The sequence below is a fragment of the Pongo pygmaeus genome, chromosome 21 (genome assembly GCF_028885625.2).
Source record: "Pongo pygmaeus isolate AG05252 chromosome 21, NHGRI_mPonPyg2-v2.0_pri, whole genome shotgun sequence".
Classification (NCBI taxonomy): Eukaryota; Metazoa; Chordata; class Mammalia; order Primates; family Hominidae; genus Pongo; species Pongo pygmaeus.
In genome coordinates, this window is record NC_072394.2 from 30,520,263 (window position 1) to 30,546,323 (window position 26,061).

Consider the following 26,061-nt stretch of genomic DNA (forward strand, 5'->3'; position numbering starts at 1 on the left):
TTTACCAGCCTTATGTCACAGAGTTTTTAGAATAAAAGTATAGTCAGACATTATATAAAGCCAATTTTTTAAAATTTTATTCTTTTCTGGAGACCCTCCCCCCACCCTTACAGATATTTTTATTTATTTTTTTTAAGCCAGTTTTTTTGTTTGTTTTTTGAGATGGAGTCTTGCTCTGTCACCCAGGCTGGAATGCAGTGGCACAATCTGAGCTCACTGCAACCTCCGCCTCCCAGGTTCAAGCAATTCTCCTGCCTCAGCCTCCCAAGTAGCTGAGACTACAGGCGTGTATCACCACGCCTGGATAATTTTTGTCTTTTTAGCAGAAACGGGGTTTCTCCATGTTGATCAGGCTGGTCTTGAACTCCTGACTTCAGGTGATCTGCCTGCCTTGGCCTCCCGAAGTGCTGGGATTACAGGATTACAGGTGTGAGCCACCGTGTCTGGCCTTTTTTTTTTTTTTTTTTCTTTTTGAGACGGAGTCTCCCTCAGTTGCCCAGGTTGGAGAGCAATGGCGCGATCTTGGCTCACTGCAAGCTCTGCCTCCCAGGTTCAGGCAGCTCTCCTGCCTCAGCCACCTGAGTAGCTGGGGTTACAGGCGCCCACCACCACGCCCAGCTAATTTTTGCATTTTTAGTTGAGATGGGGTTTCACCATGTTGTTCAGGCTGGTCTCACACTTCTGACCTCAGATGATCCACTCACCTTGGCCTCCCAAAGTGCTGGGATTACAGGCATGAGCCACCGTGGCTGGCGTATACCTTGTTTTAAAATAAGAATCTCATGCTGGATGTGGTGGCTCACGCCTGTTATCTCAGCACTTTAGGAGGCCAAAGTGGGAAGATTGCTTGAGTCCAAGAGTTTGGGACCAGCCTGGCCAACATAGTGAGACCTTGCCTCTGCCAAAAAATAAAATCAGCCAGGCGTGGTGGTGTGCCCCCGCAGTCCTAGCTACTCAGGAGGCTGGGGTGGGAGGATCTGTTGAGCCTGGGAGGTTGAGGCTGCAATGAGCTGAGATGACACCACTGTACTTTAGCCTGGATGACAGAGCAAGACCCTAACTCAAAAAAAAAAAAAAAAAAAAAAAAGGCCAAGTGTGGTGACTCAGGTCTGTAGTCCCAGCACTTTGGGTGGCTGAGGCAGGCTGATCTCTTGAACCCAGGAGTTCCAGACCAGCAACATGGCAAAACCCCATCTCTACTAAAAATGCAAAAAATTAGCTGGGTGTGGTGATGCACACCTGTAGTCCAGCTACTTGGGAGGCTGAGGTGGGAGGATCACCGTAGTTTAGAAGGTCAAGACTGCAGAGAGCCGTGATTGTGCCAGTGCACTCCCACCTGGCTGACACAGTGAGACCCTGTCAAAAAAAAAAAAAAAAAAGGCTCTCAAAGCTTCACTTACATTTCAGGATTTTTCCTCCAACACATCTTTTCACGTGCTCTAAAATTAAAATTCTTATTCTTGTTTACATGTGGTTGATTGTCCTTAGTTGCTGATTCTTCTTGCTTTAAGAGCCATTTCAGAATTAGTGAACTTAATATTTTTCTTTTAGCTCCCTCTTCCACATTTCTACTTGTCTTGCATAAACTCCCCCTACCCTCATATTTTTCTTCTTAAAATTGGACCTAGAAGAATAGAGTTACATAAGCACCTGTTGGGCCAGTGGTTCCCAAGTCTGACGCTTAGGCAGAATGGTTTTCATAGCAAGTAGCTCAGATGAGAAGGAAACATGCTATGTGTTATATTAGGAAGTCTGGTGGGATTCAGGTTTGGTTGTGTTAGAGCACAAACATAAGGAGATTGTATATATATGTAAGTAACATAATACAGGTAACAGATACAATATATGTGATTTGCAAATAGTTTCTCCCATTCTGTGAGTTGTCTTCACTTTCTGTTTTTAATTTTGTTGAAGCCCAATTTATTATTTTTCCTTTAGTTGCTTGTGCTTTTGGTATCATATTTAAGAAACCATTGCCAAGTCCAAGGTCAGGGAGATTTACCCCTGTGTCTTTTCTCATAGTTTGAGCTCTTTATATTTAGGTCTTTGATCCACATTGAGTTAATTTTTATATGTAGCATGAGGGAACAGTCCAACTTCATTCTTTTGCATGTGAATATCTAGTTGTCCCAGCATCATTTGTTGAAGAGAATATTCTTCCCCCATTGAATGGTTTTGGCATCTGTGTCAAATCAATTGACCATACATGTGGGGGGTTATTTATGGATTTTCATTTCTATTCCATTCGTCTATTCTTATGCCAATACCACATAATTGGGAAGTATGAGTCCTCCAACTTTGTTATTTTTCAATATTGTTTGGCTACTCATGGTCCTTGCACTTCCATATGAATTTTAGGATCAGTTTGCCCATTTCTGCAAGAAAAGCCATTGGGCTTTTGATAGGGACAGTATTGAATCTGTAGTTTGCTTTGGGGAATGTTGCCATCTTAACAGTATTAAGCCTTCTAATCCATAATCATGGTATATCTTTTAATTTATTTAGATTTTTAATTCAGGAATGTTTTATAGTTTTCAGTGTATAAATCTTACATTTTCTTAGTTTTTTGTTTTGTTTTGTTTGATATAGGGTCTCGCTCTGTCACCCAGGCTGGAGTGCAGTGATGTGATCGTAGCTCACTGCAGCCTCAAATCCTGGGCTCAAGCAATCCTCTAACCTCAGCCTCCCAAGTAGCTGGTACTACAGGTGCATGCCACCATAACTGGCTAATTTTTCTTTTTTTTTTTTTTGAGACGGAGTCTCACTCTGTCACCCAGCTGGAGTGCAGTGGTACGATCTCAACTCACTGCAAGCTCCGCCTCCCGGGTTCAGGCAGTTCTCTGCCCAGCCTCCCGAGTAGCTGGGATTACAGGCCCCCGCCGCCACGCCCAGCTAATTTTTTGTATTTTTAATAGAGACAGGGTTTTGCCATCTTGGCCAGGCTGGTCTTGAACTCCTGACCTGGTGATCCACCCACCTCGGCCTCCCAAAGTGCTGGGATTACAGGTGTGAACCACTGTACCCGGATGTTAACTTTATTCCTAATTATTTTATTCTTTTTTATGCTATTGTAGATGCAATTGTTTTTAAAACTTCTTTTATGAGTTGTTAATTGTGAGTGTTTAGAAATACAGATGATTCATCGGGCATGGTGGCTCACACCTGTAATCCCAGCACTCTGGGAGGCTGAGGTGGGCAGACCACTTGAGGCCAGGAGTTTGAGACCAGCCTGGCCAACATGGTGAAACCTGTCTCTACTAAAAATACAAAAATTAGCCAGACGTGGTGGCACACACCTTAGCAACTCAGGAGGCTGAAGCATGAGAATCACTTGAGCCTAGGAGGCAGAGGTTGCACTGAGTTGAGATCATGCCACTGTACTCCAGCCTGGGTAGCAGAGCCAGAGACTCTGTCTTAAAAAAAAAAAAAAAAAAAAAAAGACAGATGATTTAACCTGCTATTGTGCTTAATATTCATTTGTTAGCCCTAGTAATTTTTTTGTTGTGTGAATTTTTCAGAATTTCCTGTATATAGGCTCTTTTCATCTGTGAATACAGTTTTATATCTTCTTTTCCACTTTGGATTCCTTTTTTTTCTTTTTTCTTGCCTTATTGCTCTGGTTGGAACTTCTAATAAGATATTGAATACAAACAATGAAAGTAGGCATCTTTGTCTTGTTCTGGATTTTAGGGGAATGTTTCCAGTCTTTCACCTACCATTGGGTATATACACATACTTTCTTACTTTCTTTTTTTTTTTTTCTGAGACAGAGTTTCTCTCTGTCACCCAGGCTGGAGTGCAGTAGTGTGATCTCTGCTCAATGCAGCTTCCGCCACGCGGGTACAAGTGATTCTCTTGCCTCAGCCACCCAAGTAGCTGGGATTACGGGAGTGTGCCACCAAGCCCGGCACCTTCTTTTTTTTTTTTTTTTTTGAGACAGAGTCTCACTCTGTCACCCAGGCTGGAGTGTAGTAGCACGATCTCAGCTCACCGCAACCTCCACCTCCCGGGTTCAAGAGATTCTTCTGCCTCAGCCTCCATAGTAGCTAGGATTATAGGCACCCACCACCACGCCTGGGTGATTTTTTTTGTATTTTTAGTAGAGACAGTGTTTCACCAAGTTGGCCAGGCTGGTCTCAAACTCCTGACCTCAGGTGATCTGCCCACCTTGGCATCCCAAAGTGCTGGGATTACAGGCATAAGCCACCATGCCTGGCCAATTTTTTTTGTATTTTTAGTAGAGATGGAGTTTCACCATGTTGGCCAGGCTGGTCTCGAACTCCTGGCCTCAAGTGATCTGCCCACCTTGGCCTCCCAGAGTGCTGGGATTATAGGTGTGAGCCACCAATACTGACCTTTTTTTTTTTTTTTTTTTTCTTTTTGAGACTGTCTCACCCTGTTGCCCATACTGGGAGTGCAGTGGCACTATCATGGCTCACTGCAGCCTCGACCTCCTGGACTCAGGTGATCCCTTTTGCCTCAGGCTTCCAAGTAGCTGAGGCAAAAAAAAAAAGAAAAGAAAAAGAGTCTCACTCTGTTGCCCAGGCTGGAGTGCAGTGGGATGATTATGGCTCACTGCAGCCTCGACATCCCAGGCTCAAGTGATCCTCCTGCCTCAGCCTTCCAAGTAGCTGGGACCACCTGTGGGCACACTACCACATCTGGCTAAATTTTTATATTTTGTAGAGTGGAGTCTTTCTATGTTGCCAAGGCTGGTCTTGAACTCTTGGGCTCAAGCAATACTCCTGCTTCAGTCTCTCAAAGTGTTAGGATTACAGGCATGAGCCACCACTCCCGGCTGAGTATGATGTTAACTATGGGTTTTTTATAAACCTTTTATCATGTTGAGGAAGTTATTTTTTATTTATTTTTATTTTTTTTTTGAGACGGAGTTTCGCTCTCGTTGCCCACGCCGGAGTGCAATGGCGTAATCTCGGCTCACCACAACCTCCGCCTCCCGGGTTCAAGTGATTCTTCTGCCTAAGCCTCCCAAGGAGCTAGGATTACAGGCATGTGCCACCCCCAGCTAACTTTGTATTTTTAGTAGAGATGGGGTTTCTCCATGTTGGTCAGGCTGGTATCAAAAACTCCTGACCTCAGGTGATCCACCCGCCTCGGCCTCCCAAAGTGTTGGGATTACAGATGTGAGCCACCACACCCGATGAGGAAGTTATTTTTCCTAGTTTGCTGAGTGTTCAATAAATATAATATGCAGCAAATATTCTTTATTTTTAAAATTTTTTCAGCACACACCACCTTTCAGATTAAATGAACATTCTTTATTTTTATTTGTTAAACCTGGCAACTGGCCGGGTGTGGTGGCTTACATCTATAATCCCAGCACTTTGGGAGGCTGAGGCGGGCGGATCACCTGAGGTCAGGAGTTCAAGACTAGCCTGTCAACATGTTGAAACCCCGTCTCTACTAAAAATACAGAAATTAGCCGGGCATGACGGCACATGTCTGTAATCCCAGCTACTTGGGAGGCTGAGGCAGGAGAATCACTTGAACCTGGGAGGCAGAGGTTGCAGTGAGCTGAGATTGTGCCACTGCACTCAAGCCTGGGTAACAGAGTGAGACTCAGTCTAAAAAAAAAAAAAAAAAAAAAAATCTGGCAACCCTAAAAAAAAAAGTAGGAGAGAGGGAGGGGAGAGGGGGCAGCAAAGGTTGAAAAACAAACTGTTAGTACTATGCTTAGTACCTGGGTGACATGATTATTTGTACCCCAAACCTTAAGCATCATGCAATATAGCCAGGTAACAAACCTGCACATGTGTCTCCTGAATCTAAAATAAAAGTTGAAAAAAAAAAATCTGGTAACCCTAAGAAAGATGCAGCATTAAACCAGCATGGTTTTTTGTGGGAGGAGTTGGCAGAAGAGACTTGAATGTGTTTACATGTTGATGATAGGTTTCAGTAGTCAGAGATAAGCTGAAGATTTCAGGAGAGAAGCAAGAGCAGATGGAGTAGGCCATGGAGGAGAGGGAAAGGGTTAGGGTCAGGTTGTATGTTGGAGAGACTGGCCACCTCACCTGGGTTCCCGTAGAATTTTGCCGACACTGTTATTAAGGTGCTGAGTAAATGGTAGTAAAAACCTTTGTAGATCTTGTTTTGAGACTGAGTCTCTTAGGAGAAAGATGGCTTATCTGTGCCTTGTTTTGAGCCTTTACATTTCTTAAAAGTAAAAACTGGGCCGGGTGCGGTGGCTTACTCACGCCTGTAATCCCAGCACTGTGGGAGGCCAAGGTGGGCGGATCACCTGAGGTCAGGAGTTCGAGACCAGCCTAGCCAATATGGTGAAACCCCATCTCTACTGAAAATACAAAAATCAGCTGGGCATGATGGTGTGTGCCTATAATCCCAGCTACTTAGGAGGCTGAGACAGGAGAATCGCTTGAGCCTGGGAGGCGGAGGTTGCAGTGAGCTGAGATTGCACCATTGCACTCCAGCCTGGGTGACAGAGTGAGACTCCATCTCAAAAAAAAAAAAAAAAAAAGTAAAAAGGCCGAGTGTGGTGGTTCACGCCTATGATGCCAGCTTGGGAAGCTGAAGTGGGCAGATCACAAGGTCAGGAGTTCGAGACCAGCCTGGCCAACGTGGTGAAACCCCATCTCTACTAGAAATAAAAAAATTAGCTGGGCGTGGTGGTGCATGCCCGTAATCCCAGTTACTCAGGAGGCTGAGGCAGGAGAATTGCTTGAACCCGGGAGGCGGAGGTTGCAGTGAGCCAAGATCATACCATTGCTCTCCAGCCTGGGTGACACAGCAAGACTCCGTCTCAAAAAATAAAAATAGGTTGGGTGCAGTGGCTCGCGCCTGTAATTCTAGCACTTTGGGAGGCCAGGGTGGGTGAATCACCTGAGGTCAGGAGTTTAAGACCAGCCTGGCAAACATGGTGAAACCTCATCTCTACTAAAAATATAAAAAAAATTAGTTGGGTGTGGTGGTGGGTGCCTGTAATCCCAGCTGCTCGGGAGGCTGAGGCAGGAGAATCGCTTGAACCCACGAGGCGGAGGTTGCAGTGAGCCGAGATCGCGTCATTGCACTCCAGCCTGGGCAACAAGAGCGAAACTCTTGTCTCAAAAAATAAATAAATAAATAAAAATTAAAAATAAATAAAGAGTAAAAACTGAGTCTACTTGTGCCTAGCACAGTGCCTTGCACATGTTAAGCCCTTAGAGGTGACTTGGCTCCACGTGGTATAAAACTGCAGGCTTCTTTGGGGCTCTAACCTGTGTTCTGGTCTTTTTGCACACCTCTCACTGGTGGGTAACTGTGTGGGATGGGCTGGGACAACTGTCCTTCATTTTAACCAGTTCTAAGAAAAAGGCACATGAGTCAAACTTTTTTCATGGATGGACAGGTAACTCAATTTAGAAATTATAAGAAGTAGTGCACTTCTTTAAAAGCTGAAGTGCCCAATTTATGAAATTGCTCAGTGCATTGATATTCCACCCACTCTTTGAGGTGAAATGCTTTTCTCTTACTTGACAGGTAATCTTTTCTTCTTCTTTTTTTTCCCTCTGTAACCTGTTTGAGTCTAGTCTTTAAAATATGTGTGTCTGCCAGAATTACTTTTCATTACATCTCTATGAGACTCAAAATCAGATTGTATAACGCAGCTATGGTAACTTTGTAGGCTGAAGGATGCTGGATGCTGAGGTGTTCAGAAAGTGTCATTGTCACCTTATTCTCTTCTAAATTATCCTTCCACACTTCCCTACCCCCAGGTGCTGAACCTCAACAGCAAAAACAAAAGGTTTGTTTGGTTGTTTCAAGCTCCAAGGAAGCACAGACAACAACCTTCCAGACCGGGCAACCAACTCTTCCAAGTTTGCCCAGGTTTTAGCACCAAAAGTACTATGTTCTGGAAAACTCCTTAGCTGTGGGTATACCAACACAGTTGGCCACTCAACTCCTGGATCCCTTCTTGGCCCTTCCCTTGCACTTCCCTTTCTGAGCCCTAGTACTGGCAGCTGCAAAAAGTACTCTGAACATAAATCTCAGTCTTCTCCGCTGTCATCCTGAGACCTCAGGCATACATCAACTTTCAGTACCTAAAAGGAAAAAAAGAACAACTTATCCCACCAGCCTAGTGTGTCGGATGTTTACATTTCTGCATGCCCACCATTACCTCTCCAACTATTTATGTATACATATTCCTAGACATAGATTTTTAACAAATGTATGATCATAATACTTTCATAATACTTTTTTTTTTTTTGAGACAGTCTCCCTCTGTTGCCCAGGCTGGATGGAGTGCAGTGGTGTGATCCCAGCTCACTGCAACCTCCACCTCCCTGGTTCAAGCCATTCTCTCACCTCAGCCTCCCGAGTAGCTGGGACTACAGGCGTGCGCCACCATGGCTGGCTAATTTTTGTGTTTTTAGTTGAAACGGTGTTTCACCATGTTGGCCAGGCTCATCTCAAACTCTTGACCTCAAGTGATCTGCCCGCTTTGGCCTCCCGAAGTGCCGGGATTACAGGCGTGAGCCACCATGCCCGGCCTGTATATACTTTTGCATTTTCCTGCATAGTTATATTTATCATTTAAGTGACATGAATGCCAAGACTAAATGTGTCATTCAAGTTTGTTTCTTACAGTGTGGGCAGTGAGCTTAACTGGAGTCTTCAGTCAAGGCTTAGATCTGGGTGAAAAATTTCAAGTCTTCTGTGAAAGTAGAGTATTTGGATTTATAAGATAAAAGACTTTTTAAAGGATAACATGAAATTCTTGTGATAAAAGTGTTCTGTATCAACTACGGTTGTGATTACCCAACTTTGCACATAGAACTAATTAGATAGGCACACACAAATGAATGCATGCAGACCTGGTGAAATCTGAAAATCGGTGAATCATTATCAGTATCAGTAGGCTGGTTATGAAGTTCTAGTATAGCTATGCAAGATGTTACAGGCAGGCACGGTGGCTCACACCTGTAATCCCAACACTTTGGGAGGCTGAGGTGGGTGGATCACCTGAGGTCAGGAGTTCAAGACCAGCCTGGCCAACATGTTGAAACCCTGTCTCTACTAAAAATACAAAAAATAGCCGGGCATGGTGGCGGGCGCCTGTAATCTCAGCTACTCAGTAGGCTGAGACAGGAGAATCGCTTGAACCCAGGAGGTGGAGGTTGCAGTGAGCCTGAAAGGGTATGTGGGATCTCTCTGTATTGTTTTTTAACAACTACACATGAGTCTACAATTATCTTTAAAAGTTTAATTAGATCTTTTAAAAAGAAACAATTTCTGGTTGGGTGTGGTGGCTCATGCTTGTAATCCCAGCACTTTGGGAGGCCGAGGCAGGTGGATCACTTGAGGTCAGAAGTTCGAGACCATCCTGGCTACCATGGTGAAACCGTGTCTCTACTGAAAATGCAAAAATTAGCCAGGCATGATGGATCATGCCTGTAGTCCTACCTACTTGGGAGGCTGAGGCACAAAAATTGCTTGAACCCGGGAGGTGAAGGCTGCAGGGAGTCGAGATTGCCCCACTGCACTCCAGCCTGGGCATCAGAGTGAGACACCGTCTCAAAAAAGAAAAATAGGGGCTGGGTGCGGTAGCTCACACTTGTAAACCCAGCACTTTGGGAGGCCGAGGCGGGTGGATCACGAGGTCAGGAGATCGAGACGATCCTGGCTAACACAGTGAAACCCCGTCTCTACTAAAAATACAAAAAATTAGCTGGGCATGGTGGCAGGCGCCTATAGTCCCAGCTACTCGGGAGGCTGAGGCAGGAGAATGGTGTGAACCTGGGAGGCAGAGCTTGCAGTGAGCTGAGATCGTGCCACTGCACTCCAGCCTAGGCAACAGAGCAAGACTCCATCTCAAAATAATAGTAATAATAAGGCTGGGCACAGTGGCTCACGCCTGTAATCCCAGCCCTTTGGGAGGCTGAGGCGGGTGGATCACTTGAGGTCAGGAGTTCAAGACCACTCTGGCCAACGTGGGGAAATCCCGTCTCTACTAAAAATGCAAAAAATTAGCTGAGTGTGATGGCGCGTGCCTGTAATCCCAGCTACTCGGGAGGCTGAAGTGGGAGAATTGCTTGAACCTGGGAGGTGGAGGTTTCATTAAGCCGAGATTGTGCCACTGCACTCCAGCCTAGGTGACAGACAGAGACTCTGTCTCAAAAAATATATAAAAATAAACAATTTCTTAGAAAGTAGCTTTGAAATCCTTGTGAGATGCTCAGTAATACATTATACATAGTTCATTTTCCTCCTTTTGAAGAATGTCCTTCCCTCAAAAAAAAAAAAAAAAGAATAAAAAGAGAAAAACTAAAGGAAGAAAATGCCAAAGGAAAAACTGAGATTACCAGTTTATTCCTAAGTAGTTAGTACCTTGGTACTTATCTTTGATGTCTTCAGGAAGCTATTTACAAGGAGCCCCTCATGTAGTACAGAAAAGATAGTGGGGAACACATCAGCCAGAGAAAAGGGAAATTTACCTCTTGAAGGGTGAATTGCCTCTAAGTGGTTCAGAATTGCTGTTGTCATCTAGGAGGTTAATAGCAGACTTTTCACTAGTGTCATTTCTCTCTCTGATCCACCCACCTCAGCCTCCCAAAATGTTGGGATTAAAGGTGTGAGCCACCATGCCTGGCTGTAACATCTTGCATAGCTATGCTAGAACTTCATAACCAGCCTACTGATACTGATAATGATTCACCGATGACTTACTTCTGACCAGTAGCTTTCAACTTTTTTTTTTTTAACTACAACCTTTAGTAAGAAATAACTTTTACATCAAAACCCCAAATGAATAATTGCGTGTGTTTGTGTGTTCACATATATATGTAACTGAAACAAAACTTTCACAAAACAGTGCTCACCCTTGTATGTGGTGCATGCTGACATTTTCTATTCTACTTAATTTTTAAAAATACTAGTTATGGCTCAGTAATGTAAGTTCTTAATTCTCAACCTGCAGTTTGGAGAAACACTACCTCAGCCTGCTAAGTGAAGTAGTCTAAACTTTTTGGCATGACGTTCAAGGCCTTCCTCATCTGGCTCCATTTGCCTTCCCAGCTCTGGCTCCCACTCCACCTCTATAGCTAAGTGGCATGTTCAGCATCTCCTGAACCAGCCTCACACTTCCCTCCTCTGTGCCTTGACACTTACCGACTTACTGATCCCTTTCCCCAGGGCTCCTTCTCTTTTGTTCATGTTCTCACCTCTTGGCTCCTGTAGTCTGCAGTCTGTGGTAGCCTTAGTATGGAGTGTCTGTCCCTCTTCAGAGTTGTCCATGAGATCAGGCATGTGTCCTAGTCACCCTAAGTTCACATGTTACTCCTGTGAATTTTCCCCTGAGTTGACCAATGTTTTGGCCAAAACTTTTGACCGATGTTTTTTTTTAAAAAAAATTTTTATCAAGTCACAATAAGAAATACATTTTATATTAGATGATATACATGCATTCGTTAAATATATTTGTACAAAACTGAAACAATTTCATGACATATCCATACTATTTGCACCTTCATATTTTGTATTCTCTTCTAATTATTTCTTTTCTTTAACCCATTACTTGATTCCAGAAACCACAAATTGAAAAACATTGATCTAGGTCATCTTTCCTTACTATGTCATCTGCAGAAAGCTCTGTTACCTTTATATTATATATTTAAAGAAATTTTTTTTTTTTGGGAGGGAGTTTCGCTCTTGTTGCCCAGGCTGGAGTGCAGTGGCATGGTGTCGGCCAAGTGCAACCTCCACCTCCCGGGTTCAAGTGATTGTGATTCTCCTGCCTCAGCCTCCCGAGTAGCTGGGATTACAGGCGCCCGCCACCATGCCTGGCTAATTTTTGTATTTTTAATGGAGATGGGGTTTCACCATATTGACCAGGCTGGTCTTGAACTCCTGACCTCAGGTGATCTGCCTGTCTGGCCTCCCAGAGTGCTGGAATTATAGGCATGAGCTACCACGCCTGGCCTTTTTTTTTTTTTTTTCAGATGAGGTCTCACTCTGTTATCCAGGCTGGAGTGCAGTGGTGCGAACTTAGCTCACTGCAACCTCCACCTCCCGGGTTCAAGCATATATTCTATTATATAATCACTGTTAGAAAGAAGTCTTTATTGTCTCAAGACTCACAGAGAAGACCGTTCATTTCATTTCTTATTTTTCCCACAAGAAGGTTTGTAGAGAATGTTTATTGCAGCATTTTTTTCATAGTAAAAAATTTTAGACAACATAAGTAATAGGGCAATGGAGAAACTGTTTTAGTCATACAATTAAATATGAGGAAGTTAAAATGAATACACCAGATATAAACATTTCAGTATGGAAAACCTTAATAAAATGCTTAATGGAAAAGCAAGTTGCAAGATGATACACATAATATCATTAAGGTATATTAAAATACATGACTACTATATGTAGTTTATATATATATATATGCATACCTATACTGATATGAATGACAAACAACATTAGATAAAGCCTACCTTAGCCGGGCAAGGTGGCTCACACCTGTAATCCCAGCACTTTGGGAGGCCAAGGTGGGTGGATTGCCTGAGCCCAGGAGTTTGAGAAGAGCCTGGGCAACATGATGAAACCCCATCTCTACCAAAAAAAACCCCAAAAATTAGCCAGATGTGGTGGTGCGCGCCTGTAGTCCCAGATACTCGGGAGGCAGAGGTAGGAGAATACCCATCACCGGAGCCCTGGAAGTCGAGGTTGCAGTGAGCCGAGATTGCACCACTGCACTCCAACCTGGGCATGGGAGTGAGAGCCTGTTTCCCAAAAAAAAAAAAAAAAAAAAAAGAGAAAAAAAGAGCTTACCCCTTGGCAAAAAGAGAGAGGAAATAGGATAGGTGCTGGGTTTTGTTTTTATCTTTTAAATATTGCTTTTAACACTGAAATCAGAAGCAAACATAGCAAAATGTTAATATTTGCTAAATCTAGGTGGTAGGTACAAGAGTGTCTACTATTTTATGTTCTTTTTTTTTCCTTATAAACCTGTATTGCCATTTTACAATGCCATTATTATCTGTCTCCAAGCTACTTCTCTGAAAGCAGGACACATTAGCCACAATCTGAGGTTTTAGATTAAGTTATACTCAAGCCTTGTCTTTCTTGTACTTAGATGCCACATCTGGAGAAAGTGGCTATGCTTTGTAAGTACTGGACAGTGTTTGCAGTGAGTTCAAGTTACATGGCCATTTCCTCAGGAGGACTAGGGAGGCCATCTTTCTGGGCTAGGCTGTTTGCATTTTCATATGTTGAGCCATTATTTTTTTTCTGGATTAAGTGTTAAGGCAGGAGACATCTGACCCTAAAAGTCCAGGGTATTGGAACAAGATAGATGATGAGATTATACCTGTTAAAGACTTTGATAGCAACCAGGGTCTTACGGAATCCTACTGTTTGGACATCACTATTTCCTATAGAAACAGATATCATTTGTAAGATATTTTTTAAAAAGATCTGCCATTCTCCTGTGACAACACACTCATTTGTTTCAATTTGCATATTTCAATTTGATCTCCAGTCCTGAATTGTTTTCAATCACTTTTTCCCCCAATCATTCTTTATTATTATTATTTTATTTTATTTATTTATTTATTTATTTTTTTTTTTGTAGAGACTGGGTCTCGCTATGTTGCCCAGGCTAGCCTTGAACTTCTGACCTCAAGCAATCCCCCTGTCTTGGCCTCCCAAAGTGCTGGAATTTATAGGTGTACACAACCCCATCCAGCCATTTCTTTTTTTTTTTTTTTAAGACAGTCCTGCTCTGTCACCGAGACTGGAGTGCAGTGGCGCCATCTTGGCTCACTGCAACCTCCATCTCCAGGGTTCCAGCAGTTCTCCTGCCTCAGTCTCCCAAGTAGCTGGGATTACAGGCACCTGCCACCACACCTGGGTAATTTTTTGTATTTTTAGTAGAGATGGGATTTCACCATGTTAGCCAGACTGGTCTCGAACTCCTGACCTCAAGTGATCTGCCCGCCTCAGCCACCCAAAGTGCTGGGATTACAGGCATAAGCAATCACGCCTGGTTTCACCCAGCCATTTCTTTGTTATTATTATTATTAATACACCTTATAATTTAGAGCAGTTTAGATTTACATAAAAATTGAGCATTATTAATGCTAATAACACCTTAGTGTGGTACATTTCTTATAACTAATGAGCCAATATTGATTAATTATTATTAATTTTATAATTTAAGGTTCATTCTTTGTGCTGTATAATTCTTTGTGTTTTGTTTTTGTTCTGTTTTGTTTTGAGACAGGGTCTCACTCTGTCGTCCAGGCTGGAGTGCAGTGGCGCGATCTCGGCTCACTGCAGCCTCTGTCTCCTGGGCTCAAGTGATTCTCCTGCCTCAGCCTTCAGAGTAGCTGGGATTATAGGCATGTGCAACCATGCCTGGCTAATTTTTGTATTTTTAGTAGCATCGGGGTTTCACCATGTTGGCAAGGCTGGTCTCGAACTCCTGGCCTCAACTGATCCTCACGCCTTGGCCTCCCAAAGTGCTGGGATTACAGATGTGAACCACCACGCCCAATTTTTTTTTTTTTTTTTTTTTTTTGAGACAGTGTCTCACTCTATTGCCCAGGCTGGAGTGCAGAGGCTTGATCTCAGCTCAGTGCAACCTCTGCCTCCCAGGTTCAAGCGATTCTCCTGCCTCAGCCTCCCCAGTAGCTGGGATTACACGTGCCCACCACCTTGCCTGGCTAATTTTGTATCTTTAATAGAGATGGGGTTTCATCATGTTGACCAGGCTGATCTCGAACTCCTGACCTCAAGTGCTTTGCCCGCCTTTGCCTCCTAAAGTGCTGGGATTATAGGCGTGAGCCACCATGCCCAGCTGTGTTGTATAATTCTATAGGTTTTGAATTACAGGTTTTGAACATATAGGTTTTTAAATGTGTAATGTCATGTATCTGCCATTACAGTGTAATACAGAATAGTTTCACTGCCATTTCATTTTTATCTCTATACTCCAGTGCTTAGCACAGGGCTTGCAAATGTTCCATGAATGTGCAATAATATCCCATCTAAAATTAAATATGAGCAAAATAAATTCAATAGTACAGTACATTTAAAGAACAATATGCCACAACCAAATAGAATCTCTCCTGGGAATAAAAAGGATGGTTTAAAATTAGAAAAAAGTGTTAATGTATCCCATTAGTCTGTCAGATAAGACAAATAATAAAAGACAATATATAGAGAAAAATCAGAATTCAGAGCATATTCCTGACTTTCAAAACATGAAAATTAGAATGCTTTATTAACATAAAGATGATATTTCAATCTAACAATCAACATTATGTTCAAAGAGGCATTTTCTTTTTTTTTTTGAGATGGAGTCTCACTCCGTTGCCCAGGCTGGAATGCAGTGGCATGATCTCGGCTCACTGCAACCTCTGCTTCCTAGGTTCAAGCGATTCTTCTGCTTCAGCCTCCCAAGTAACTGGGGCTACAGGCTCGCGCCACCATGCCTGGATAATTTTTGTATTTTGGTAGAGACAGGGTTTCACCATATTGGCCAGGCTGGTCTCGAACTCCTGACCTTGTGATCTGCCCGCCTCGGCCTCCCAAAGTGCTAGGATTACAGGTGTGAGCCACTGCGCCTGGCCCAAAGAGGCATTTTCTATTGGGCACAAACGAGGATGGCAACTGTCTTACTGTTTTGTGTAATTCCGGAAGTTCTGGCTAATGCAGTAAATGAGAGACAGAAATAAGAGTTACCATTTTGAGAAAGGAATTCTCATTATCAAGATAATAGGATTGTTAAAAAAAAAAACAAAACTGAAAATGTGTTAAAATCAATAAGAGTTCAATAAGACAGCTGAACATATAGTAAAGATACCAAAGTGAAAAGCTTTGCTATGTAGGAATGACCAGTTAGAAAAATTAACGGGTTAAGAAGAACCTTTCATAAATAGCAACCTTAACTAGAAACATGTAGGACCCCTTGAGTAAAAAAGTGAAAATTGTACTAAAGGAAAAAAAACTGACAAAAATCTACTTAAGATTTTGATCTTAAGGTAGTAGTAAAAAGTTGCAAACAAGTTGGGTTTGGTGAACCGTACCTGTAGTTCCAGGTACTTGGGGCACTCAGGCAAGAAGATTGCTTGAGCTCACGAATTTGAGGCTGTGGTGCACTGTGATGGCACCTGTGAATAGCCACTGCACTCCAGCCTGGGCAACATAGTGAGACCCTATCTTTAAAAAAAAAAAAAAAAAAAGGCATAAACAACCTAAATGTCTCCCAAAAGGAGAATTATTTATGCCCCCCTCCACCCTCTTTATTTATTTATTTATTTATTTACTTACTTATTTATTTATTTATTTATTTTTGGAGACAGGGTCTCACTAGTCTGGATGGAGTACAGTGGTGTGATCATAGCTCACTGTAGCCTCAAACTCCTGGGGTCAAGCCATACTCCTGAGTAGCTGGGACTACGGACACATGCCACCATGCCCAGCTAATATTTTAAAAATTTTTTGTAGAGATGGCATCTCACTTTGTTGCCCAGGCTGGTCTCAAATTTCTGGCCTCAAGCAATCCTCCTGCCTTGGTCTCCCAGAGTACTGGGATCACAGGCGTGAGCCCCTATGCACGGCATATTTATACCCCACGTTGTTCCAAAATTATTTGAAGCTACCTTACATATTATACTCTATTACATAAAAATAAATAATTCAGGCAGGGAGAAATTTGAGGGATGGGCCACAGATTTTATTTGGAGCTTTCTAGCAGCCAGAGTCAAGAAGGAATGTGATCCATATTCATACCATAAAATATTGAATTGCTTGCGATAAACAACTCTTCTAGTACTGAGACCAAAGAGAAAATTTTCTTACGGGTCTCCAAGAGAGGATACCATATAGAACAGACAATGATTGTTTTGTCCACTAAACAAAACAGTAACTGACTTTAAAGAGCTGTTTCTTATTGAAATTCCTTGTCACAGAGTGCCAATGAGCAGCTTGGTGAAGAGTATTTGCAGGGGGTGGTGAGGGTGGTGATAGTTGTGGCTGGGATGAACATGAGGATAGGCCGGTGCACTGGTCTGAGGGTCAGCTCAATGGAGTGGTATATGTTAGAGATTAAAATTATGGTTATCACCTGATACGTCCTGCTACTCTGGTGTCCTATGAATCTTTACAAGTTGGCCACTGAATTTTTATCAGTGTTACATTTATTTTTGCAACCGGTGAGGATCAAAACTGCTAAGAAATCTGTCAGATAGTGGTGTGGGATAAGATCTGCAGCAGCCACAAGGAGTGCCAGACAAGAGGCAAGAGAAGCCACTTGGACCAGCACCAAGGAGCATGTAACGGGGCTGGACTGAACACTCTTCTGTAAATGTTCCCTCAACTTATATTTTGATGAGTGCTGTGGAGAGCAGGTAGTCTGTGTCTGGTCAGGATTAGGTCCATATGCTTTTGTAGTTGACTGGGGTAGTTGACCCTGAGGCAGGTGGAGAAGCCTCATGAGCTGAGATGCTTGAACAGAAGGCTGACTCACTTCCACACACAGGTGGGAAGAAGTAGCTAAGGGTATACCAAGATTTTCCTTAATTTCAGGTCTGATCTAACACATATTGGAAAGGGCAGTCAAGGTTTCCACATTTCTATATCATAGAGCATAATAACCACATTTAAGTCTAGAAGAACTCTTATTTTACTTTATTTTTTGAGACAGAGTCTCACTGTCACTCAGGCTGGAGTACAATAGCACAGTCATAGCTCACTGTAACCTTGCACTCCTGGCCTCAACTGATCCTCTTGCCTCCGCCTCCCAAGTAGCTAGGACTAGAGGTGTGCACCACAACACCTAACTAATCTTTTTATTTTTTTGTAGAGACGGGTTCTTGCTGTGTTGCCCGGGCTGATCTCGAACTCCTGGGCTCAAGTGATCCTCTCACCTTAACCTCCCAAAGTGTTCGGATTATAGGTGTGAGCGGCTCCGCCCGGCTTTGTTTTTTCTTGGCTCTCTGTCAGGGCCAAGAGGAGAAGAGGGAACTGCCTGGGGCAGTTTGAAAACCCTCTCAAGTCCCAGAGCCCCCTAATCTCAGCCATCTGCCTGGGGCCAGCGCCATTCTGCATGTGCCTGTCTCTAGTGTCATCATCTATGTTAGTAGCATATTGTCTGCTTTCCTTTGGCATCCTAGGCTTGCTTTTCCAAGGAGGAATGTTTTATTTCATTGGCTTGGCTATATATTTATTTTAATGGTTCTATATTCAATTAAACTGAATGGCTTAATTTTACATTTAAAACAAACCAACAGGAAGCTACTGTGCTAGTTGGGCAGGGAAGCTGGGGGAAATGCTGCTCTAAATGAGTTCTGGTGTCCTGGCCAAAAAGAGGTAACTATAGGGCTTCTGAGGATATTTGCAGACACAATGCATCAGATACTTCCATTCGTTTTTACTTATTGTGGAGAACACGAAAGGTATCAGAAGCCTGGAGACATTGTTAATATAATCTTTCAGAAAAGGAATTGTAGAAACTTTAGTCCATGTGGATTCCAGGCCAGATTCTAAAATTCTCTGGCAAAGCAAAGGTGTATGTGCCTCAAAGTGGGAAGCACTAGGAGTTTCAACACAGGCTCACAAAGAACAGGAGGCTTTAGGCCAGGGGCTCTCTACCCCATGAGATTCATGTTTCTTCTGTCATGATGAACTTAAAGCCAAATAGTATAAGCTACTTATGTACACACGCTAATGTGTGTAGGTCCACACACACACACCCTCCCCCCCCAACACACACAGAATGCCCTAACAGTACTGTAAAGGAAAAAATTTTAGGTATGATAATAAAATTTATTCTCATGTATAGATGTTTGGGTGTGACCATACTAGAAGGCATAAAGAAGTATTCAGAAGCTTTTACCATCACGCAGGAGTGCATGTGGAATGCAGACTGCTACAAATGCAGACTGACCGAGGTGGAGAGCTTTGCTCTCGGTGATGTGATTTTCAGAAATGGTGGACATCTCTTGGTAAAGGTCTGAACAAAACAAAATATGACCTTCCTTTGGCTTACATGGAAGTTCCCATCCTAGAAAATTTAGCATATATGAAAAGCATGTTTAAAAATACTTTGTGTTTATATGTAAAACTGAGTTAGGGGCTAAGCTGAGATAATAGACATTTACAAGGCCCATGACAGATCTTCACTGTGCAGCAACTATCCACTCAAATGTTGCAGGATGCTTAGTATGCCTGGCTCCTGCAAGTGGCTCCTACTGGTTATGACAACAGAAGGGGCCCAGAGGGTGACCCTATCCCTCTCGGGCTAACAGAATTTTTCATGGCCATGACTGTCATGGAGAAAAGCATAAATGGCTGGCTGGCCTCACCAAGGAGTTGAGTTCCACTGGAGAGGTCTGCCACTGGGAGGGGTGTTTTCAGTGGCTTCCCTGCTTCTCCACAGAGTTACCAGAAGCCATTGGAATTGGCCATTAAAATGACTACTTGCATTAGATGTCCTTTTTTTTTTTTTTTTTTTTTGAGACGGAGTTTTGCTCTTGTCGCCCAGGCTGCAGTGCAATAGCGCAGTCTCGGCTCACTGCAACCTCCACCTCCCGGGTTCAAGTGATTCTCCTGCCTTGGCCTCCCGAGTAGCTGGGATTACAGGTGCCCGCCACCATGCCCAACTGCTTTTTGTATTTTTAGTAGAGATGGAGTTTCACCATGTTGGCCAGGCTGCTCTTGAACTCCTGACCTCAGGTGATCTGCCTGCCTCAGTCTCCCAAAGTGCTGGGATTACATGTATGAGCCACCGTGCCGGGCCTAGATGTCCTTTTAAGGTGCTTTCCAACCTTAATATTTTCTTTCTTTCTTTTCCTTCCTTTCTTCCCTCCCTCCCTCTCTCTCTTCCCTCCTTCTCTTGTCTTCCCTCCCTTCCTCCCTCCCTTCCTTCCTTCCTTCCTCCCTCACTCCCTCCCTCTCTTTCTCTCTCTTTTTCTTTCTTTCTGTCCTTCCCCAACTTCCTTCCTTCCGTCCTTCCTTTCTTTTTTCCTTTGAGACAGGGTCTCACTCCGTCACCTAGGCTGGAATGCAGTGGTGTGATCATAGCTCACTGTAGCCTTGAACTCCTGAGCTCAAGTGATCCTCCCACCTCAGCCTCCCAAATAGTTGTGACTATAGGTGCATATCAGACATAACAAGACCCCTACAACTTTTTGTTGTAGAGATGGGGTCTCTACAACAAGACCAGCTATGTTTCCCAGGCTGGTCTTGAACTTCTGGGCTCAAGAAATCCTACCACCTCAGCCTCCCAAATTGTTGGGATTACAGGCATGAGCCACCACACCTGGCCTCTGATAAATTTTCTATGTCTCAATAATGATGTTTTTGACTCATTGTTTTCATTTTAATAAGAAAACATAATTGCATTGACAAGTATTAAATGACAAGGATGCTTACCACCACTATAATTATTTTTTGTGACCCTTTCCATTCCGAACACTCTGTACTTTCTCTGAGCTCAGCTACTTTTGCCACTCCCTTCCTGCGGCGACCCGCAGCACGGCTGATGGGCCTTGCCTCCATTGGGTCTTTGGAACAGCTGTTGGCTGGAGAACTGGCAGTCTTTGCCAACCTGTTGAGCCTGCCACAGAAGTCTTCTCTGTAATTTTTCGGTGACTGATTTTTCCCCAACATCATGTATAGGATATAAGGAAAGTCAGTGTAGACTGTGAGAGTGTGTGTGTTCAAGTTTTTGTTGCCATCCTGTTTGATTCTCTTAAGAATCAACTTCTGAAAGTTTAGAATTGAATTTTACATTTTCTAATACTTAGTTTTATTTCTTATTTAAGGCTGCTTCTGATGCTTGGAAGGTATCCTCTCAGCCACAAAGATGGTAATAAATCTTTGCCTCCCACAGTTCAGACCAAGAATTCACTGCAACAAGGTAAATAAAACAAATACATACACATAAATATATTCTATCTTTGTCATGTGTTTCATCATTTCCTGCCTTGTGTGTGGATTTGATTCAGGCTTACTGCACTTTTGCCCTTGTTACTTTAGATTCCATCAGATGGTATTTAGGTAAGCATGGGGCAGGCTCACCTCTAGAATCACACAGCGCCATGATGAGGTGAGCTGTGACTCATTTTGTGCAGGGTCCTCTTCACTGTGCTCTTTGTTCTTTGGTGATCAATCTCAAGTCTCGTCAAAGTCATAGCAAAGGTAGAAATACTTTCTCTCCCCTGCAGTTCTCTCCCCAGATACTGTTTTGAAGGGAGTTTTGGTTGGATTGGGCAGGATTTTGTTGCTTGCTTTTTTTTTTTTTGGCAGGGAGGGGAGGGATACGGGGTCTTGCTATGTTGCCCAGGCCTATCTAACTCCTGGGCTAATGGGATCCTCCTGCCTCAGCCTCCTGAGTAGCTGGGACTACAGGTGTGTACCAACATGTCCAGCTCAGTTGCTCGTATTTTTAAGGCTGGGGAATACTTGGGGGCCCTGATCTGGGACAATTGCCCTTGGCCTTTGATCTGATCTTGGATGCCCTGATCTGGGACAATTCAGTTTAATAGAGGAAATTTTAAAACGAGGAACCTCAGGCTTAAGAGTTTTCTTACAAGTGACAAGTTATCTTCATTTGGATCATTGTATCTTGTGTTTTTTATTAAATCTAGATATCAGCTGATGGTTACGAAGTAGAAAATCTCATCTCTGAAGATCTCACAAAGAGAAGCCGTGGTTTCAGGACAGAGTATTTCATTAAGCCACCAGTCTATGTGACAGTTTCATTTCCCTTTGATGTGGAAATCTGTAGGATCAACATAGACCTCACAGCTGGAGGAGGTCAGAACGTCACTGGCCTGGAAATGTACACATCTGCCTCATCTAGCAAAGTGTCTTGGAATACGCCCCAGTGCCGGACCCTGGGCCCAGCTGAGCCATCTGTCCCAGACAAGGAGGCGTTCACTTTGGTAGGCAAAGTCTTACTGAAAAACCAGAGCCAAGTGGTGTTTAGCCACAGGGGCTTCAAGGCCAGGCCCCCTTTTGGCCCGATGGAAGCCACACTCCCCTCCCCTGCCGTTGTGGCCCAGGAGCTCTGGAATAAAGGGGCTCTTTCCCTTAGCCACGTGGCCCACCTAAGGATCTGTATCACCCATGTGACAGGCGGCGGTATCCCTTGTATCAAGCGGTTGGAAGTGTGGGGTCAGCCGGCCAAGACCTGCTCCCAGGAAGTGATAGACAGCATCCTGCTGGTCGCCTCAGAGAACCTGCCCCAGGACGTGGCTCTACAGGCCCCAGCCTTGCCCATGGAAAGTGACTGTGACCCTGGGGACCAGTCTGAGAGCCAGCAGGCCCCCTCCAGCCTGCAGAAGCTGGCCGAGATCATTCAGGATGTGCCTGAGGAGTTCCTGGATCCCATCACCCTGGAGATCATGCCTTGTCCCATGCTGCTGCCCTCAGGCAAGGTCATCGACCAGAGCACACTGGAGAAATGTAACCGCAGTGAAGCCACATGGGGCCGAGTGCCCAGTGACCCTTTCACGGGAGTAGCTTTTACTCCACACTCTCAGCCCCTGCCTCACCCCTCCCTCAAGGCCCGGATTGACCATTTCCTGCTCCAGCACTCCATCCCTGGCTGCCATCTGCTTGGGAGAGCACAGACGGCATTGGCAGTGATCCCTTCTTCCGTTGTTCTGCCCTCTCAGAAAAGGAAGATAGAGCAGGCTGAACATGTCCCAGACAGTAACCTTGGTATAAATGCTTCCTGTTTTTCTGCCACAAGCCCTTTGGTCTTACCCACTACCTCAGAGCACACTGCTAAGAAAATGAAAGCCACCAATGAGCCCAGCCTGACACACATGGACTGCTCGACAGGTAATTCAGCATCCTGTGTCCGCAGCCAGGCTCATCCATCTCCTTCCCAGGAGCTCTCAGCTCTGCTGCCCTTTGCTTTGTGCTTGGCCAGCTTACATTCCCAAGGCTGTGCCTGTGCTGCCTCCTTCCCATTTCCCATCCTGGGGCCCCTCAGCTTTGTCTTCAGACCAGTGACAACCTAGAGCCTTGGAGGGGTTCCGTGTGTTCTCGTCTATTCTCATCTGTTTCAAGGCTTCAGTCTGCGTGTTTCGCTCCTCTGCTGGTGATGGTCCCATGGGCACTATTGCCTTCCTTGGGGTCCCTTTATGTGCCCTGGCCTGGTCAACACTTTTTCCTGGGCTTGAAGCCTCTGGTTAGAGCTGCTGGGAGGAGAGATACCAGTCCCTCAAAGCAGAGAACCTCTTCTGGTGCCTTCTTTGTGTTACTCATGTCAGTGGGCTCCTCTGGGTATTGTTTCTAACCGTCACAGAGGTACAAGGATACATTGCATGGAGGTTCTCTGTGCGCCCCCTCACCATGTGGCATGAGGACACAGAAAAGGAAAAAGGACTAGGTTTGTGGGCCTTCCTTTCAGGAGAGGGTTACTGAAGAGAAAAGCCACAGTGAAGAAGGTGCACTCAGTAAATGTGTGGACAAATTGCAACATTCTCTTTATGGTTTTTTCTGTTTTTCTTCTTTATTGCATTTGGCAGGATCCACCAGGTAAAATTGCAACATTTTTTTTTTTTTTTTTTTTTTTTTGAGATGGAGTCTCGCTCTGTCACCCAGGCTGGAGTGCAGTGGCACGATCTCAGCTCACTGCAAGCTCCGCCTTCTGGGTTCAAACCATTCTCCTGCCTCAGCCTCCCGAGTAGCTGGGACTACAGGCGCCCACTGCCACACCTGGCTAATTTTTTGTATTTTTAGTAGAGACGGGGTTTCACCTTGTTAGCTAGGATGGTCTCGATCTCCTGACCTTGTGATCCGCCCACCTTGGCCTCCCAAAGTGCTGGGATTACAGACGTGAGCCACCGCACTCGACTTCTGTTTTTTGTTTTGTTTTGTTTTGTTTTGTTTTTTGAGATGGAGTCTTGCTCTGTCACCAGGCTGGAGTGCAGTGGCGTGATATTGGCTCACTGCAACCTCCGCCTCCCAGGTTCAAGTGATTCTCCTGCCTCAGCCTCTGGAGTAGCTGGGATTACAGTCTCACGCCACCACGCCCAGCTAATTCTTGTATTTTTAGTAGAGAAGGGGTTTCACCATGGTGCCCAGGATGGTCTCAACCTGTTAATCTCGTGATCCGCCTGCCTCGGCTTCCTAAAGGGCTGGGATCTGTAAGCCACTGTGCCTGGCCTGCAACATTCTTGAGTATGAGATTTAAGGATCCTGGCTTCCTGCCTCTTCCCTGGGGCATTGCCAGTGATTTCTAGGGCCGTTGATGCTGCTCTCTCCTGAGGTGAGCAGCCCTGGTTCACTGGGTGACCTCCGCAGCTGAACGTGTTCAGTGTGAATACCTCAGCGTAAGCTGGATGTTGGATCTTAGGCTGAGATAGATGTTTTTTTGTTGTTGTTGAGATGAGTCTCACTCTGTTACCCAGGCTGGAGTGCAGTGGCACAATCTCGTCTCACTGCAACCTCCGCCTCGCAGCTTCAAGCAATTCTCCTGCCTCAGCCTCCCGAGTAGCTGGGATTACAGGCATGTACCACCACACCGGCTAATTTTTTGTATTTTTAGTAAAGACAGGGTTTCACCATGTTGGCCAGGTTGGTCTCGAACTCCTGACCTCAGGTGATTCGCCCGCCTCAGCCTCCCAGAGTGCTAGGATTACAGGCATGAGCCACCGCGCCTGGCCTGAGATAGATGTTTTTATCATGTTAAAGAAGTATTGGTTATCTATTGCCAGGTAACAAATTACCCCAAAACTTACTGGCTTATAGCAACAAACATTCATTGTCTGATAACTTCTGTGGGTCACAAATCCCAGCATAACTTGGCTGGATTCTCTGCTTCAGGGTCTCCCAAGGCTGCCATCAAACTGGTGGCCGAGGCTGTGGTCATCTCAAGGATCAACTGGGGAAGCATTTATTTCTAGTCTCACCCACATGATTGTTGCAAGATTCAGCTCGTTGATGCATTGTTGGACTGAGGCCTCACTTGCTGGTTGGCTGTTGGCCCAAGGCTGCCCTCGGTTCCTTGCCTTGTGGGCCTCTCCATAGGGCAGTGTACTGTGTGGCAGCTGTGCGTTCCAGAGAGAGTGCACAGACGAGGGAAATCCATCTTTTAGAATGTAATCTTGAAAGTCACACTCCTCACTTCTATTGTATTCTTATTTTTCCCAAGGTATTTGTTAATTGCTTATTTATAATATCAAGAGAAATGATTTCTTAGCCTCCATCTTCATATTTCTTAGTTCGAGAACACAGATCAGTGACAAACTTCTGTGTAATTCAACCTAAATAATTCCTTCCTTCCTTCCTTCTTTTTTGAGATGGAGTCTCACTGTGTCACTCAGGGTAGAGTGCAGTGGTGTGATCTTGGCTCACTTCAATCTCTGCCTCCCGGGTTCAGGCAATTCTCATGCCTCAGCCTCTGGAATAGCTGGGACTATAGGTGCGTGCCAACACGCCTGGCTGATTTTTTTTTTTTCTTTTTTTTTTTTGAGATGGAGTCTCACTCTGTCGCCCAGGCTGGAGTGCAGTGGCGCGATCTCGGCTCACTGCCAGCTCTGCCTCCTGGGTTCACGCCATTCTCCTGCCTCAGCCTCCCGAGTAGCTGGGACTACAGGCACCTGCCAACACACCCGGCTAATTTTTTTAATACTTTTAGTAGAGACGGGGTTTCACCGTGTTAGCCAAGATGGTCTTGATCTCCTGACCTCATGATCCACCCGCCTCGGCCTCCCAAAGTGCTGGGATTAAGGCGTGAGCCACCGCGCCCGGCTGATTTTTGTATTTTTATGAGACAGAGTCTCACTCTGTCACCCAGGCTGGAGTGCAATAGCACAATCTTGGCTCACTGTAATCTCCGCCTCCTGGCCTAAGCAATTCTCCTGCCTCAGCCTCCAGAGTAGTTGGGATTACAGGTGCCCACAACCGCGCCCAGCTAATTTTTGTATTTTTAGTATATGGGTTTTGTCATGTTGGCCAAGCTGATCTTGAACTCCTGACCTCAGGTTATCTACCTGCCTCGGCCTCCCAAAGTGCTGGGATTACAGGCATGAGCGATAGTGCCCGGCCTGTTAATGGTTTCTTTTTGTTTTGTTTTTTTGGAGA

The 26,061-nt window shown here is 44.5% G+C and overlaps 1 protein-coding gene across 3 annotated transcripts in view; it reads left to right on the forward strand.

Annotated features, from left to right (window-relative positions):
* Positions 1-26,061, forward strand: part of UBOX5 (U-box domain containing 5) — a 48,073-nt gene that overhangs the window by 13,279 nt on the left and 8,733 nt on the right. For all 3 annotated transcript variants that reach the window (XM_054466618.2, XM_054466619.2, XM_054466620.2), the window contains exons 2-3: positions 20,784-20,878; positions 21,609-22,809. In XM_054466618.2, coding sequence (XP_054322593.1) covers positions 20,825-20,878; positions 21,609-22,809 — 1,255 coding nt within the window. In that variant the 5' untranslated portion in view covers positions 20,784-20,824. The remainder of the gene's footprint in view (positions 1-20,783; positions 20,879-21,608; positions 22,810-26,061) is intronic.